This window comes from Rutilus rutilus, assembly GCF_951802725.1.
Source record: "Rutilus rutilus genome assembly, chromosome: 6".
Taxonomy (NCBI): Eukaryota; Metazoa; Chordata; class Actinopteri; order Cypriniformes; family Leuciscidae; genus Rutilus; species Rutilus rutilus.
In genome coordinates, this window is record NC_140214.1 from 38,471,192 (window position 1) to 38,486,200 (window position 15,009).

The 15,009-nt window shown below is 40.4% G+C and overlaps 1 protein-coding gene across 3 annotated transcripts in view; it reads right to left on the bottom strand.

Annotated features, from left to right (window-relative positions):
* Nucleotides 1-2,860: 2,860 nt before the first annotated feature.
* Nucleotides 2,861-15,009, bottom strand: part of LOC311291721 (zinc finger protein 521) — a 102,133-nt gene continuing 89,984 nt past the window's right edge. For 2 of the 3 annotated variants that reach the window (XM_084410920.1, XM_084410919.1), the window contains exons 6-7: nt 12,091-12,206; nt 2,861-3,923 (exon numbers count right to left, since the gene is read on the bottom strand). In XM_084410920.1, coding sequence (XP_084267046.1) covers nt 3,894-3,923; nt 12,091-12,206 — 146 coding nt within the window. In that variant the 3' untranslated portion in view covers nt 2,861-3,893. The remainder of the gene's footprint in view (nt 3,924-12,090; nt 12,207-15,009) is intronic. The other variant, XM_084410921.1, reaches the window with a different exon arrangement.

Here is a 15,009-nt window from a genome sequence, read left to right on the forward strand (position 1 = left end):
CCAGGGGATTTTAAACTGAACTGGTTGTGCTCAGCACTCGGCTCTTTGTTGCAGGTCTGTTAATCGTCTTGGCTTTGAATGTAAAGCAATCATTTTCCACATCCCACAGGACTCCAAGGTTTCATACGTATGGCAAATCTTTTTGATCTAGTTTGACCTCATGCAATGAATTGGCAAAGTATTCAACAGGCATTGACTTTAATTCTTTAGAATTTTTAGCCACTTTGTCAGATTCAAGCCCCCCTAATGAGCAACTCGCTGAGTTCAGAAGCAAGTGTAATTGCTGCATCTTTAATTGGTACAGACTTCAGACAGTATTCCATGCAAAAGTTTGGCTTTACCGTCTCCACAGAGTCCTCGGAGAAATTTCAATAACTGTCTTTGGAAATTTAGTGCTGTGAACTTTGCAATGAGTCTCCAAACTTCTCCAAAGAGATGGACTGTTATGTGGTAGTGTTTAGGTGGTTTGCCATGGTCATTATTGGCATTTAGGGTGATGCCCATACAGAAAAAAAAAATATTGAAATATATTTATTTTGTGTATGGGTGGGTTCTTCTCTGAACTTGAGAAGAACTGGCAGTAGTTTGTTAGTGAGGTGTGGGCCTTGATGAATACAAAATTTAGCGAAATAACCTTATACCAAGCAGCACAGCATTTTGTCTGGCTCATATGAATGCAGCAATGTGTGATGAGGCAGGTTCGATACATATCCATCATCTCTATTGACATCAAGAACTTTCTCTGCATCCACTGCTGCAGTATCTGGTCCTTCTGAAGCTGCTTTCCTAGTAAATCCAGAGGATGTTTGCCCATTAAATAATTGCTTAGTAATAGAGGTGGGTGTTCCTTAAGGGATAGGCATTGTGAAGTAGCCATACATTTTAACTGCTTGTTTATTTCAGAGATCCATGACTTGCTTATCAAATATCAACATTGCATCATTATTGATGTGAACTGGATCATTAAGTTTCCAAAATCTACAGCTTGCTGTAGACAGTTGTCAGCTTGTATGAAATTGGCTAAGATAGTTGTGGAACTGTCAGCTACTGGTCTGTGTGGGTCCACCCCAGTCCAGTTAAGATGATTGTGTCGCATTGTGTCTCTTTGCTACTGCTATGATACCTCCACACACAAATAAAGCTGCTTATCTCTCAGCATGAGAAAACGTTGGTTGTCCATCTATTCTATTCCCTCTGCACTTAAACAAATAAAATATATTGTTAGGTGGTTTATGGTTTTAAATGCTTTATTTCCAAAATGGATACAACAAAATAAAAACACAAGGGCACATATTTTGATGGGTCTCATTAATCTATTTCATTAACATATTATTAATTTAGCTGCTAGATGCTGCCTAGCAAGAGATACTTTTTTATTGGTTTTGTTGTTTATTTACATTTATTTGAACATTTCCGTTTATTGTGTATGCATTAAATATTTGTCTCATTTCAAAAGGCTCCACTGTGATGATATTCGATGCGATTGTCTTTAGTTGAGGCTCAGCAGGGTTTTCAGTTGCAGCAAGAATGTCATTCCAGAGCTTTCTTTGATTTAAGTTTGGCCTCGAGGAGCTCTGTAGTGAACTTTTACAGTAATGTGCACTCACAGGCATAATTTCTTTCAATCTGAGACCTACATTGGACAATCTCTGCACCATGGTGCTGCGAAGGCAGTGATTTGTGTAAATCTTGGAGGTGCCTGCTGCTTTACAAATTCTCTGCACCGTTGTTGCAGGGTAATTCACACCTACAGGCTCTCTAGTGTCCCTGGAACAGTCAAAACGAGACACAGACAATATAATCATGTAAATTATATTTAGCTAACATGATGTATGTGTCACTGCGTGATCTACGTACCAAACACATTTAGAGAGGTTTCGCCTTTTGGGGTGAAGGTAAAAAGCAGGGGGGGGTTGATGGCAGAAGAGACAAGTACTTTTCTAGAGAAGCAACAGGACAAAGCTGGTTCCCGGTTTGTTGGAACATGAAAACACGTCTGCTCTTCTTATTTCTCTCATGTGGGTCCTTGTGTTTTTTTGTCTCTTCATTAAAGCCAAAACAGAGAGCAACAAAGTGTCGGCCCAGATCCGACCCACATCGGTACATGTGGATTCCACACGGCCTATATGTGGCACTATATTGCTGTCTGGGTTGTGACATACTTGAGACCATTTTCGTTGGTTAAAATGCAGAATGAGTCTGGCACAAGTTATCGGTTCCCCCTCTTCATCTACGTCTGAAAGGTAACTGCACGTCAAACCAGACTTTGTGTACAAGTCCTTCAGGTTTGTTGAGATTTAGCGCATCAGACAGTTTAATGGTGCTGAAATCGGTGTGTGATGCTCCATTTTATCACGGCCCTCTCTTCTCATTGTCTTTATGACTCCAGCAAAATCATTATTTGATGAGGTGAATTCGTCTCTTATTAAACACCAGGACAAACTCAAAGGTGGATCATTCAGATATCTGTTCAGACCCCACACGTAACGCTACATTACTGCTGAAGTGCGTCGAGCTCCGTCTTGGTGATTTGTTCAAAATCTTTGCTGCAACCCTTTATCACACCAGTCACCGTGGGGTTACTACACAGTATTTTCATTACGTGTTGTCTTGAATCCACTCATCTTCTGTCATGCCACCTAGTAAACTAACCGTTTTATAAAATGCATTAAAAAGCCAATCACAGAAATTCAGGCATTATTTTCCCCAGCCCTAGTGTCACTAATGTTGGCAACAGGGTTGTATTTATATCACAGGGTTATATTTCTTTCATTCCATAAGGTGATGTTTGGAAAAAGAATATATACAAACAAGCACATAGAACACAATAATAAAACATATTTGGAAAAGCACAGTACATCCATATCTTCATACAATTTTAATGTTTTCATCACATGAGAACACAAAAAGGTCCAACAAAATCGGACCCCAGTTAATATTTTTTTATACCTTTTTTTAATTGAAATGTCATGACACATAATAAAATGTCCAGCTGCCACTTATCAAGTGTGTAGTCAGCTCAAAACAAGAACATCCATTAAAGTATGGAGGGTTGCAAAAGTGCATGTCCATTTCATTTGATGTAAAACTGGTATATACTGTACATATTAGACACAGCATTGATACAGTAAGAGCAGGGCAATACACATCAGTCAGCCGTTGACATGCTCCTGACAGCATTTGTGTAGCCTACCCCAATGAGACAAACAGAGACAACAGAGAATAAGTTCCTTTCTTATAGAAAGAAAAATTTCCAGATACATCCAGACTTTAGCAAGCAGTAAACATTAATAACATAAATATACAAGTCATAAGTCAACATGGATGGACAGCAGTTTCTCTAACTCTGAGTGATGTCCTCGGGCTCAAGAGAAGATCATTAGGAATGGAATACTGCTGCTTATGTCTTGTTCTGATTTTGCATATATTTACCATATTATTCTTTATATTTTATGTCATTTCAAAATGTGACATTTGAGCATGGTGTTCTGGTCACATGAGGCGTGTGGCATCAGACATAGGCAGGCTGGGCTAGTGATGAAGGCTCAGTTTTTTCCTGATGTCATTTTGGTTTGTGAGCCCAAGTTTGTCCTCATATTAGCGGAATCTGGTTGACGATTTGTTTCTTTTGTAGTGTTCAAACACATTTTTTTTTTTTTTTACAATAAAAATCAAGACTCTTTACCAGAAAAGGAAAGGCAAAACATGAAGGTTTACTTACAAATAGGTTGGTTGGATATTAAACACTGAAAATCAAACACCTACCCTCCTACCCTCAGTCTTCATTTTCTTTGTAATTGTTTTGTTTGACTGGCAAGTGCAACGCAAAAAGAAATATCCATATATTTATTGGTCACTGTGGGGTCTTGATTCTCCATCAGGCATTTCTGTTGTTAGCTGCTGTGCAGACTCAGACTGTGGTTCTGAAAAAGAAAACATAATGAGTTAATAAACATTGTAACCGATTCTCAATTCATCCTAAAGCATCCTGTACAACATATATTTCAACACATTGATTCTGCACAATTAGGTTTTGATTTTGAAAAATACAAGATTGCTTCAGATTGCTCTTGTTTGACAAAATCTAAATATATCCAAAAGGGATTCTGAAATTGACAGAAGAAAAAAGAAATACAACTGTTTTTATTGCTTTTGTTTTTACATTTGTTCGAACATTATTAAAATGTGACAAATCTACAGTGGTTTAATCAAAGTGCCTGACCTTGACCAGAGTATATTTCTCTGACCTCTAGCAGCAGAACAGAGACAATGAGTTGGAAACACCTGAAGGCAATATCCTTCATCAAGGAAGGGAGCTTATGGAACAGCAAAAGCCTCAGGAGATTAGCAGGACATCACTGGAATTCATTTTCTGACTCTGACAGAGCAGCATGATGTGGACACTCTTCTCTCCCTCCTAGTGTTATAGACAACTACTGTATGATGGGAAATACTGACCCAGGCAGCAACATTGTGTCGGCCCAGATCCAGGCCGCATCTGGTATGTGGATTCCACGCATACCAAATGTGGGTCGGATCTGGGCCGACACTATAGCCCCTTTCACACAGCGCATTGAACCCGGGAAATTGCCGGCAAATTGCCGGAACGCCTTCTGTGTGAACGCAAACACGACCCGGGTTTAATGCCGGGATCGATGCCGGGTTGGGGACCTAGTAACATTGCCGTGTTCAGTCCCGGAACGCGCGCTGTGTGAACAAAAGCCGTAATAATGCCGTGTCGTAGTGATGACGCTGAAGCCGGGATCGTTCGCCAGCTGTGAAACGGTACGAAATGCGCACTTTTATGATCGAATCAGAGAAATAAATGCACAAGCTTGGTTTCGCAGCTCATAAGCAAACTGAAGACGCTGCTGAGACATTACAAGTCACATCGATGTCACGTGTCTTTCCGGGACATACACGGGTTGTGTGTGAACGCGCTCTCTGATTCCGGAAAATCACTGGCAGTGTGAATGAACCAAAATCAAACGAACCCGGGTCAAATCCCGGGTCACTTTATCCGTGTATTTTCGGGAATCTCTGTGTGAAAGGGGCTTATGTTGCTGTCTGGGTGACCCAGGTGGGACATTCGCTGGTTGGTGCGATCCAGTGTTTTTGAGTGATTCCATCAATATTCAGACAGCCCACTTGGCACAATGCTGGTTGTTTTTCCAGTCAACCCAACAGGTCCAGGTCGGCGAGACGGTGGTCATTAACAAACTCCTTCACATTGCTGCCCTGGGCCCAGCAGAAAGCAATAGGGATGAAAAATTCCTCAAACTCTGGCTGGATGTCTGTTTGAAGTAGTGGAGCTGGCGGAGACAATGCACACTAGAGATGCTGCGAAGAGGATCCAAATCTTCCCAAATAAGACAATGTCTGAATCCGAAATCGCCCCCTATACCCTCAAATAGGACGTTATTTGAGGGGACAGCCATTTGTAGTGTTGTCCAAAACCATAGTGGATGTTACTGAGTAAACTTACTCCCACATTGCACCGCAATAACGAGTGTACAACCGATGTACGCTCAACAGCTGTCTGAATTCGCTCACTCGTTTTCATTCACCTCTTCAAGTGAACAGTATTAGTGGACTAACGTAGGAAATAGTGAATGAGGGATCACGGATTCAGCCAAAGTCAGAGAGGCGACAGCCCATCAGAGCATCCAACAATAGCGGGAATCCCCCCAGACAGCAATATAGTGTCGGCCCAGATCCAGCCACATCTGGGCTGTGTGGAATCCACGTGTACCACCGGATGTGGGCCGAATCTGGGCCGACACTATTTTGCTGTCTGGGCACAAGGACGCTATGCTGCTCGACTTCCCCAATACCCATGCCTGGACCCCATCAAATACCCAAACGCTCTGTCACTGGAAAACCAAATAAATTGACAGAGCATCATGAGCACAGAGCACCAGTCCAGACTCATTCCCTTCCTGAATGCCAAGAAGTGCCCTAATTTTCCATTGCATCCACTGCTTACCCCACCAGATACACCCTGAGGCGGTTCCTCTCTGCAAACCCAATTTACAAAACATCACCAGAGAGGTGTTTCTTTTCTTTGCCAGAGAAGGGATTCCAATTAGAAAGTAAAAAGGAATCTAAGCCATCTGGTCAGCAAATTCAGAAAAGTGTTCTTTGAGATCTCCAGTCAGACTCTGTATGTATGCTGATTGGGGTGGTTATAAGACAGCGGCCCAGTTGGCTTTTCGGACAGACAACTGAGGAGGTGAGCAGGATAATGCAACCAGAGGCCATCGAAGAGTCCCGGAGGCCTTTGTTCAGCTTCATCATCATGTTCTCAAAATTCAACACCTCCACCTGGGTCTGTAATGACTAACTAAAAGAGCTCTCGAACATAGACGTGCTGTGAGAAGCCAGCCCTTGAGAACAAACCAGGATACGAATGCCAAAGGCAATTCAGTGGTTTTTAACACCAAGACTACCATTATAGAGTGAAACACCAAGCTAACAGTAATGCAGATGGTATCTCTTAGATGTTCCACAATGAGTCAGATTTGGTTCGTAAAAATCACTCCCTCTACCCATCCATTTATCCTTTCATCTTCTGGCACTCTTTCCTGCAGCAGCGACCAATGGTGCAGATTTATCATGGTCAAATACTGTACAGTCTGATCTGATTATACTGTAACCTTGATAACTTGTGCTAATTTTGTCACAATTTCATTAGGCCACCTAGCAATCCACTATTACAATCATTCTGCACAGGCTACAAAGAACCAGTACATCTATATTCATTTAGAAGCAAATATCCAAAGCGACTAGGGGTGGAGCGGATCGCAGTTGATCCGTGATCCATACGGACCAAGCCCCACGGTTCGGCACGCATGTGATTTGTGGAGTAACTGCTAAATTTAGTCATCATAGAGTGAAAGTTTATAATTTGGAAGTGTATTGTCTTGCCAATATAATTTTAGTGTTATTTTACATTTAGGCTTAATTATTAATATCTGTACCTGAATACTACTGTTAGACTTTGTAACTTTGTTATTTAGTATTCATCTCTGCTTGTAATTTGTGTATTTGTTCTTATTTTATTACTGACTGTTCACTTGTTTTAAATAATGTGTGAACTTTATCAGTTAGGCTAGTAGTTTTAGTAGTAGCTATCGAAAATCTTCAAGTGAGCTTTAAGTAATAAATGAAAAGCAAAGTTACCCCCCCCCCCCCCTCCTTCACCCCACCCCATATATATTTAAATTTTTTTGCTGATCCAAAAAATGATCTGATCCGTGGCTCAAAAAACGCTAATGATCCAGGACCCTGAATTTTGTGATCCGTTCCACCACTAAATACGACTTCCAGATCCTTCAGGGCAAACAAATTCAATTTGTTACGAGCAATTTGTTATTTTAGCAATTTTCTGGTCAACTATGATGACAGTAGGGACATTCAGGGACATGGCAAACTTGATGACACACTGGGAAAGGCTGAAGATGTCAACTTTGATATATTCTGTGTGAGGACAGGAAAGTAGCTCTCAGGAGTAGATGAAAACCTCTCTGGGAGGTGATTAGGCTTGGAGTTGGTGAGCAGAATTTGTTCGGTGTGCAAAATGCTGCCATATCTTCCTGTCTTGAACAACCTGCTCATTGAAGTCTACTGTGTCATTGGCTTGGGCTACCAGTTTCTTTCTGTAGCTTGTGAACGCTTCACCACACTGTGAAAAACACACTTAGGTTCTCTCTTACACCTCAGACAGCAACATAGTGTCGGCCCAGATCCGGCCCACATCTGGTACACGTGGATTCCACATGCACCAGATGTGGGCCGGATCTGTTTCCGACACTATGTTGCGACACTATGTCTGCGCTTGGTAGTCTAGTGCCCCTTTTATTGCTTCCCTAAACAGGTCAGATGGAAGAGAGCTGGGATAAATTTGTTACACAAGGGACAAAATGTTCAATAATGAACAGCAGCGCAGTGTATGTTTCCTGGAAATCCTGGAAATAATTACTTTTTCTCCTTTTCTTTTCAACTAGTTTTCTAATTCCTCCTTTATCACACAATACAGATGAATACATCAGTGCATGAACACTACTTCATCATTGCCTTTTTGATCGGTGTGGTGACACAATTCGTCATAAATGTACAAATGTTCCAAATCTTAATTAATACTTGCTGATGAAAGCTGCATGCACAATAACTATAAATGGGCTACAATTTGAAAATGCTGGTTTAGATGTCCCACTGCAAGAGATATTACAGTTTGAGCAAGATTCATTCTCCTCAATAATGCCATCAGTACAATGATTCTTATAAACGGCTTGAAATGAAATATTTTCACAACAGCGTGCATCTTGACAATGCTGAAGCAAAAGTATCTTTTAATTCGCATTAGTAAAATTGCTAGTAAAAAGTTCACAGGAAGTTTACAGGAAGCAGAAGTGTGTCAGGGATCAAAAGTGTTTGTTTGGATTGAGCGTCTCCCAGTGGTAATGAGCAGAGAATGAGCTCGCTGATGGGCTGCAGCGAGGGTTTGTCACCGTCTCAAGACGATGTGTTTGCATACACACATCAGACCCAGCCAGAGGCGGGAACAAACACACCGCATACTCTCACAGGACGCCGGAGTTCGTTGCTGTCTGTATCTGATCTACCTGCATCCATGTGTGTCACTCATGGGTAATATCGGAGCTTTCATTACACTTTTGTGTACAAATAATTTAGAAACATCCGAGCAATCTTTTTTTTTTCTTTTTTTTTTTTCTTGTTGTGCTTCACTATGAACTGTAAGATATAAATTCAGAGTTGATGTCAACAGTCTGTGTGATAGGAAACTATGGTTAGAAAACTGGGTTAGTTGTTTAGTCCACTGTGCATGTTGATGATAAAAAACATATTCAGGGAAATGGGTTTTTCATGTTGTTGCTTTCATGAATTAGTCGGAGGATTGGCTCCATTAATTGGTTTGGGAATTCAGTAAACAATTGCTCCTTAGTATTTCAGTGCAAATACCTGCATATATTCATTAACCACTTGCTATCCAGTTTAACCAGTCACTGATTGGACTAAAATACACTGTCATATTTACATCTTCTCAGTGCAAACACAATGCCTTTATATGTAAACTAATAGATTTTGCCCTACCAATCAATCAATCAATCAATCAATCAATCAATCAATCAATCAATCAATCAATCAATCAATCAATCAGTGCCTTCGCAATTAATGTTGTTATATTACCTCTCCTGCATAGGGGCTGATAGCCAGATAAGCAGAATAAAAAAAAAAAAAAAATTTCTTTGGATGTACCACCAGAAAGCAGACCATAATTTAACATATTTAACATTTCCTTTTCAATCATGGCAGCTGTAACTCATACAATTCTGATGAAATTGTGGAGAAGACAGTATGTGCAAGTAAAGGGTCTGATCATGAGACATACCTAATTTTATAAGCAAATATTTCCATATCAGCAGATTACATAACCTTAACCCTACTGACCAGCAAAACCATTCAAATTGCTATAGTTGACCTTGAAACATGCAACTATGGAATCGAAAGAGGCTCAGGACTTTAGGCAAACCTGTTGGAAAATTATAAGCACATGCATTAAAGTGTTAGTTCACCCAAAAATGAAAATTCTGTCAGTAATTACTCACCCTCAAGTTGTTCCAACCCCGTAAGACTTTCGTTCATCTTCGGAACACAAATGAAGATTTTTTTGTATAAAATCTGAGAGCTGGATCACTCCTCCATAGGCTTCTATGGGATCGAAACTTGCCGGCCCAGAAAAGTCATTTAAGACATCGTTAAAATAGTATTTTTTGCGCACAAAAAGTATTCTCATTGCTTGATAAACTTGTGGTTGAGCCACTGTAGTCACGATGTCCTTACCAACTTTCTGGGCCGGCAAGTTTTGATCCCATAGAAGCCGATGGAGGAGTGATCCAGCTCTCAGATTTCATCAAAAATATCTTAAAGCGGGGCTCAGTAGTTTCGGGATTTCTTCGCTGTATTCTCACTTTTTGCTCGCAGGTTTCTCTCTAGAGCTCCCCCCACAGCTTCGGAATAGATATTTGACAACACTGTTGTAAAAACTCGTTGGCGATTCTCGGACACCAGAGGCTAGTAGATCAACGACATCAAAGCAGATGGGATATTCTTTAAAACGTCTTCTTCATTCGGGTTCGAACAGCGTGAGGGAGCGCAATAATGACGGCATTTTAGCAGATTTCTTTTGGCCGTAAAGCAGTTGTTTACATCGCGAGACCTGATATCACGCGATACTTCCTGACGCGGCGGCCGGCGACCCGCCGGCTCAAAGTTGCAAGTGCGGATTTTCCGCTCACGGGCACCAGGGGGGTGCGAAACGACCACCATTCAACCCGAAATAAGTAATATAACCATTCCAATGACTCCGAAGCTGTTCAGTTAAGGTAAAAAAGTTACTTAGTTCACCTTTAATTTGTGTTCCGAAGATGAACGAAAGTCTTATGGGGTTGGAACAACATGAGGGTGAGTAATTACTGACAGAATTGTCATTTTTGGGTGAACTAACCCTTTAAATCTGACAAATAAGTAACATTAATTTTTGTATTTAGGTGTGTGTGTTATTGTGTGAATAAGGGTGTAAAGTGAGGTGTTTGCTGCTTTAAGAGCTGAACAGATTGAGTTTTTCCCATTGTGCTCTTGGCAGGTCAGGTCAGTAGGACTCCTCACTGAGCCTAAGGAGCTTGGTAGGGGAAAGACACATCCCTTCATCTTCAGCTCTACACAAATAAATAAAACATCACTGTATCCATCCCTCCTGATGACCTCTGACCTCTCCGACTGAGCTGAGACGACTGCTGTGTCAAGGACTCAGAAAACTAGAGCCCACATAAAACAAACTTCACTTTCAGAAGGACAGAAAAAATAGGTACAATTCTGACAGCAAGTAAACCAACAAATAAACCCTCTTGTTTGAATTCATCCTTCTGTTTATGTAAGTTCTCCATAATCTCTTGACACATCAGAAACCTGTTACAGGGTAGCAGTCTAGCTTAAGATGAACAGATTTCTGAGATGAAAACCATGCTTAATATATTAGTGAAATTTACGAAGATGGAAGCAATTTAGGCTTGCAAATGTGGTGATGTGATCAACTATTTTTCGTCACCAGAGAGAAGTCTGTCGTTTTCACAGGAAGATATAGTCATGACATTGTGATAAAAAATTATGAGGTAAAAAAACTTGGAGTCCGTGTTACAGTGTAATTACACAAGTAAGTGTAGAGTAATATTAATTAACGTGTATTTAATATTCGTCTAGGTTTGGTCTGGTTTAGTGTTAGTTGCTTGTTACATCAATGCACACAATGCCCAGCGCGTATAGACAACACTGAAATTGCACATGTATGAGATCATATAAAATGTATTATATTAATAACAAGCCATATCTAGTATATTTCCCAGGAGAGCTCCAGCCACTAAAAAAGGTATTCATCACAACACTAAGTTATGAATCCTCTCAGAGAGATCCACAGCTCAGACCAAACTCTCAGAGAGGCGTTTCATTGCCACGGGGTGACACAAACCTCAGAGTCTAAACCTACAGCCGACATGGTGTAAATCCTCTTGTTTTAACTAATTGTGGAAGGCAAATGGGTCCACAAAACCAGTTTTCCATCCTCTATAGATTATGAAACTATACATGCGATTTTTTAGAAGTGTTCATTAGCTTATAAAGTAATTAAAGTCAAAGCCACAAGCGGAGAAAATCAACTTCGGCGGTCTATAATGTCTGGATCATACAGTTGCTCAATGGCACTTGCTTATGGTCATCAGCTCAGTTCTGCTGTCAGTGATTTGAGCCAATCATCTGAGCTGAAAATGCTATATTACAGTAAAAGTTATGTCATGTCGGCACTCCCAATGTTGCTTTGGTTTTTTGTTTCTGCTCACGTTTCACTGGCTGATATGACAGTGGTATTGGGCGTTATATTGACATGGATCATGCAAAGTTGATTGGTTAATGATGCCATTGCAGAAGCTTCCTGTTTATAACCATGATTTATTTATACTAGCCAGAAAAAGGGGTGTGGCAGAGGCTGGTCATGTGATGGCCATCAGATCATCTCACCTGAAGCTCGGTTTGGAAGAAGAACTTCAGCGGGCACTGTGAGCAGTCGTAGATCTTGTCCTCCTGCCCGTGTGCGGTGAAGATGTGCTGCTGCAGTTTACACGCCTGCACGAACACTGCAACGGGACACAACACACGTGTGAACTGCAAATCTTTCCAGAAACACTGTCAATTATGCATTTTAATACCATGTGCTGTAAATGCTTAATTTCTTGAAATTAGAAAAATACAAATTGTGCCTATATAAAAGCTTGGGGTCGGTAAGATTTTTAAAAGTATCTTCTGCTCACCAAGGATGCATTTATTTGCAAAAAATAAAATAGTAATACTGTGAATTATTATAAGTATATGCACCTTTATTCCCACTATTAATACCTGTTAGACCCTTTATTTCCATATTTGTGACTAATAGCTTTAGTGCTGAGAACCATGTGAGAGGCGTGTCCTAGCAATCACCTGCAGATCTTCAATACTGATTGTCAGCACCTGTGTGTTTGCTTCTACCTGTGTGTCTTTGTCATTATAAGATCAGTTTTTTATCTGCTTCACTATGCCCTGAAGAAGGCCCCATGCCGCTACGCGTGGGCATTTTAAAGTTGTCCATTTAGGACATGTCATTCTTACAATAAAGACATTTTAATTAAGGAGTGCCTCGGTTACCAGAGTTTTTCTCTACACTGCCTCTCAAGATGTTCCACCTTGGACCGAAGAGCACCCAAATCAAACTTAAAAGGAATTGAGCACGCCATTCATCTTGAATCTGAACAGTACCTTTATTTCCATGTTTGAAATATTTTCTTAATTTTTATTCAAAATAAATACCTTTTTCAAGCTGATATGTGTCGGGATTTAAACTCTGGCCGGTCACGTCAAAACCTAACGCCTTACTCTCCACGGGTTTTCTTTTATAATTTTGTCTGGCCCAATCAGACAGTGGTGGGCGGAGTTAGTGTGAATAACCTCAGCCAACAAGGCAGGCTATTGGCACTTACATTTTTGTGGAAACTATGGTATTTTTTGGGTTGTTTTTAGGATTATTTGATAAATGTCAAGTTTAAAAGAGCAGCATTTAAGTGAAACAGAATTTTTGTAACAGTGTATTCACTGTTTCTTGTCCTTGATTTTAATAAAAGTTTTCAGGAAACGTATTGACCCCAAACTTCTGAATAGTCCTGTATATGCAAGAACAAAACTAAAAATGACTTGGAGCAGATAGTGTAGAAAACAAACAAAAACTGTCCAGCATGTATTTAAACAATGTCAGTACTGTTTATAAAACATCCCATGATGCACCTCATGAAGTTGGTTGAGAGAATGAACAGAGCGAGAACAGCTGGAAACTAGACAAAGGGTGGCAACTTTGAAGAATCACAAATCACAAACTTGTTCATTAAAAATGTTCATAAACTTTTTTGATCACTGCATAATTCTGATACTTCCATTTGTGTAATTTCATAGTTTAAATGACTTTACTATCATTCAAAAATGTGGAAATAGTTATAATAAAGAATGAGTAGGGGTTTATTTTGACTAGCCGTGTACAAACAATAAAACTACCTTTTCAGAAGGCAAAGTGAATCTTTTTGAATGTTATAAAGTTGGTAGAAATGTACTAATGCCCTGTTTACAGCTGGCATTAAGATGTGTTTTGGTTGATCGGATCACAGGTGGACGACACTAAATACAGGAGTAAACGGGGTTTAAGAGGTTTTGAGCTTGTCCACTTTTGACCACTTCCAGAAGAAGTAGAAAACACATTTAACCGGATTGCTTTCGTAGTGTAAACGCTAATGTGGTCGAATGTGTTCAAACAGCCACTAAACACCGTCTTCTCTCCGTCTACTGACCTAATGAGTAACATTATGAGAAGAGCTTTTTGTCGGCTGGAGACCCAAGTTTGGTTTGAAGACGAAAAATGTCCCAAGCACAATGTTCTCTCTCCATTCCTGATTTCTAACACACACTCACAGCGTTCGGCTGGTCTCGTGTCTGTCAGAGCAGAAACTAAAGCTGATGCTCTCCGTGTGTGTTTCCGTCATCTCCGGGCCGTTCATATGGAAATTGCTTAATTATATATGTAAATTATTTCATCCATACATTACACCTCAAAGAAATCAGGATAGAAGTGGTTGAAAATGGGCAAAAGAGACGGATTGAAACACCAGGTGCAAAATGCCTTAATGTCTATTTAAGTGAATCAGACCTGGAATTAATTTTCTCCTCTTTTTCTCTCTTTTTTTCCCCCCATAAAATGACTCGGTTCAAATGAGGAAAGACACATGTGCTGTTTTCCTAGCACAGTTTGGCAGCATATGAAAGGAGAATTGTCACAACTAAGTGAATCAAGATGTTGGGAAACCCAAATGTTTCCAGTCCTTTGCATCATGGGAGAACCGACTCCACCTGCATCGAAACACTCTGCAGATGTAGCGCGGCTTTGGTTCCCCATCCGTGATTTGGCTGGCTCTGGGTAATGGTCAGTCCGGTGCTTTGAGTCATAGTGAACAGTGAGGAATAATGATGTGCTTTATTTAGAGCCACTGTAGGGACACGCTGCAGAATAAACAAGCACAGGAACGGCAGTCCGTTCTACGTGCAAAAACACTGTCTCTATTAGTCAACAGTGCTAATTATATTGACAATATTAATATTCATGCAGACTCTTTATTTATGCGTAGCCTGATTTCAGTCACATCTAATCTTTGAAATGGCACTTAAAACACATAGTGCCTTTAATTAAGCCATAGAGCTGCTGAACGAGTGTGTGTTTGAGTGTGCGAGTATGCAGTTATTCTCACAGGACTACTTCAAACATGCTGTTTGTTTTTAGAGACCCATATGTTTAAGGGTGGCTAGTCGTGTCTCTGAGGTAAAGAGTGAGTTCTGGTCTTCATTTGAATTTCTTACAAGGGATAAACA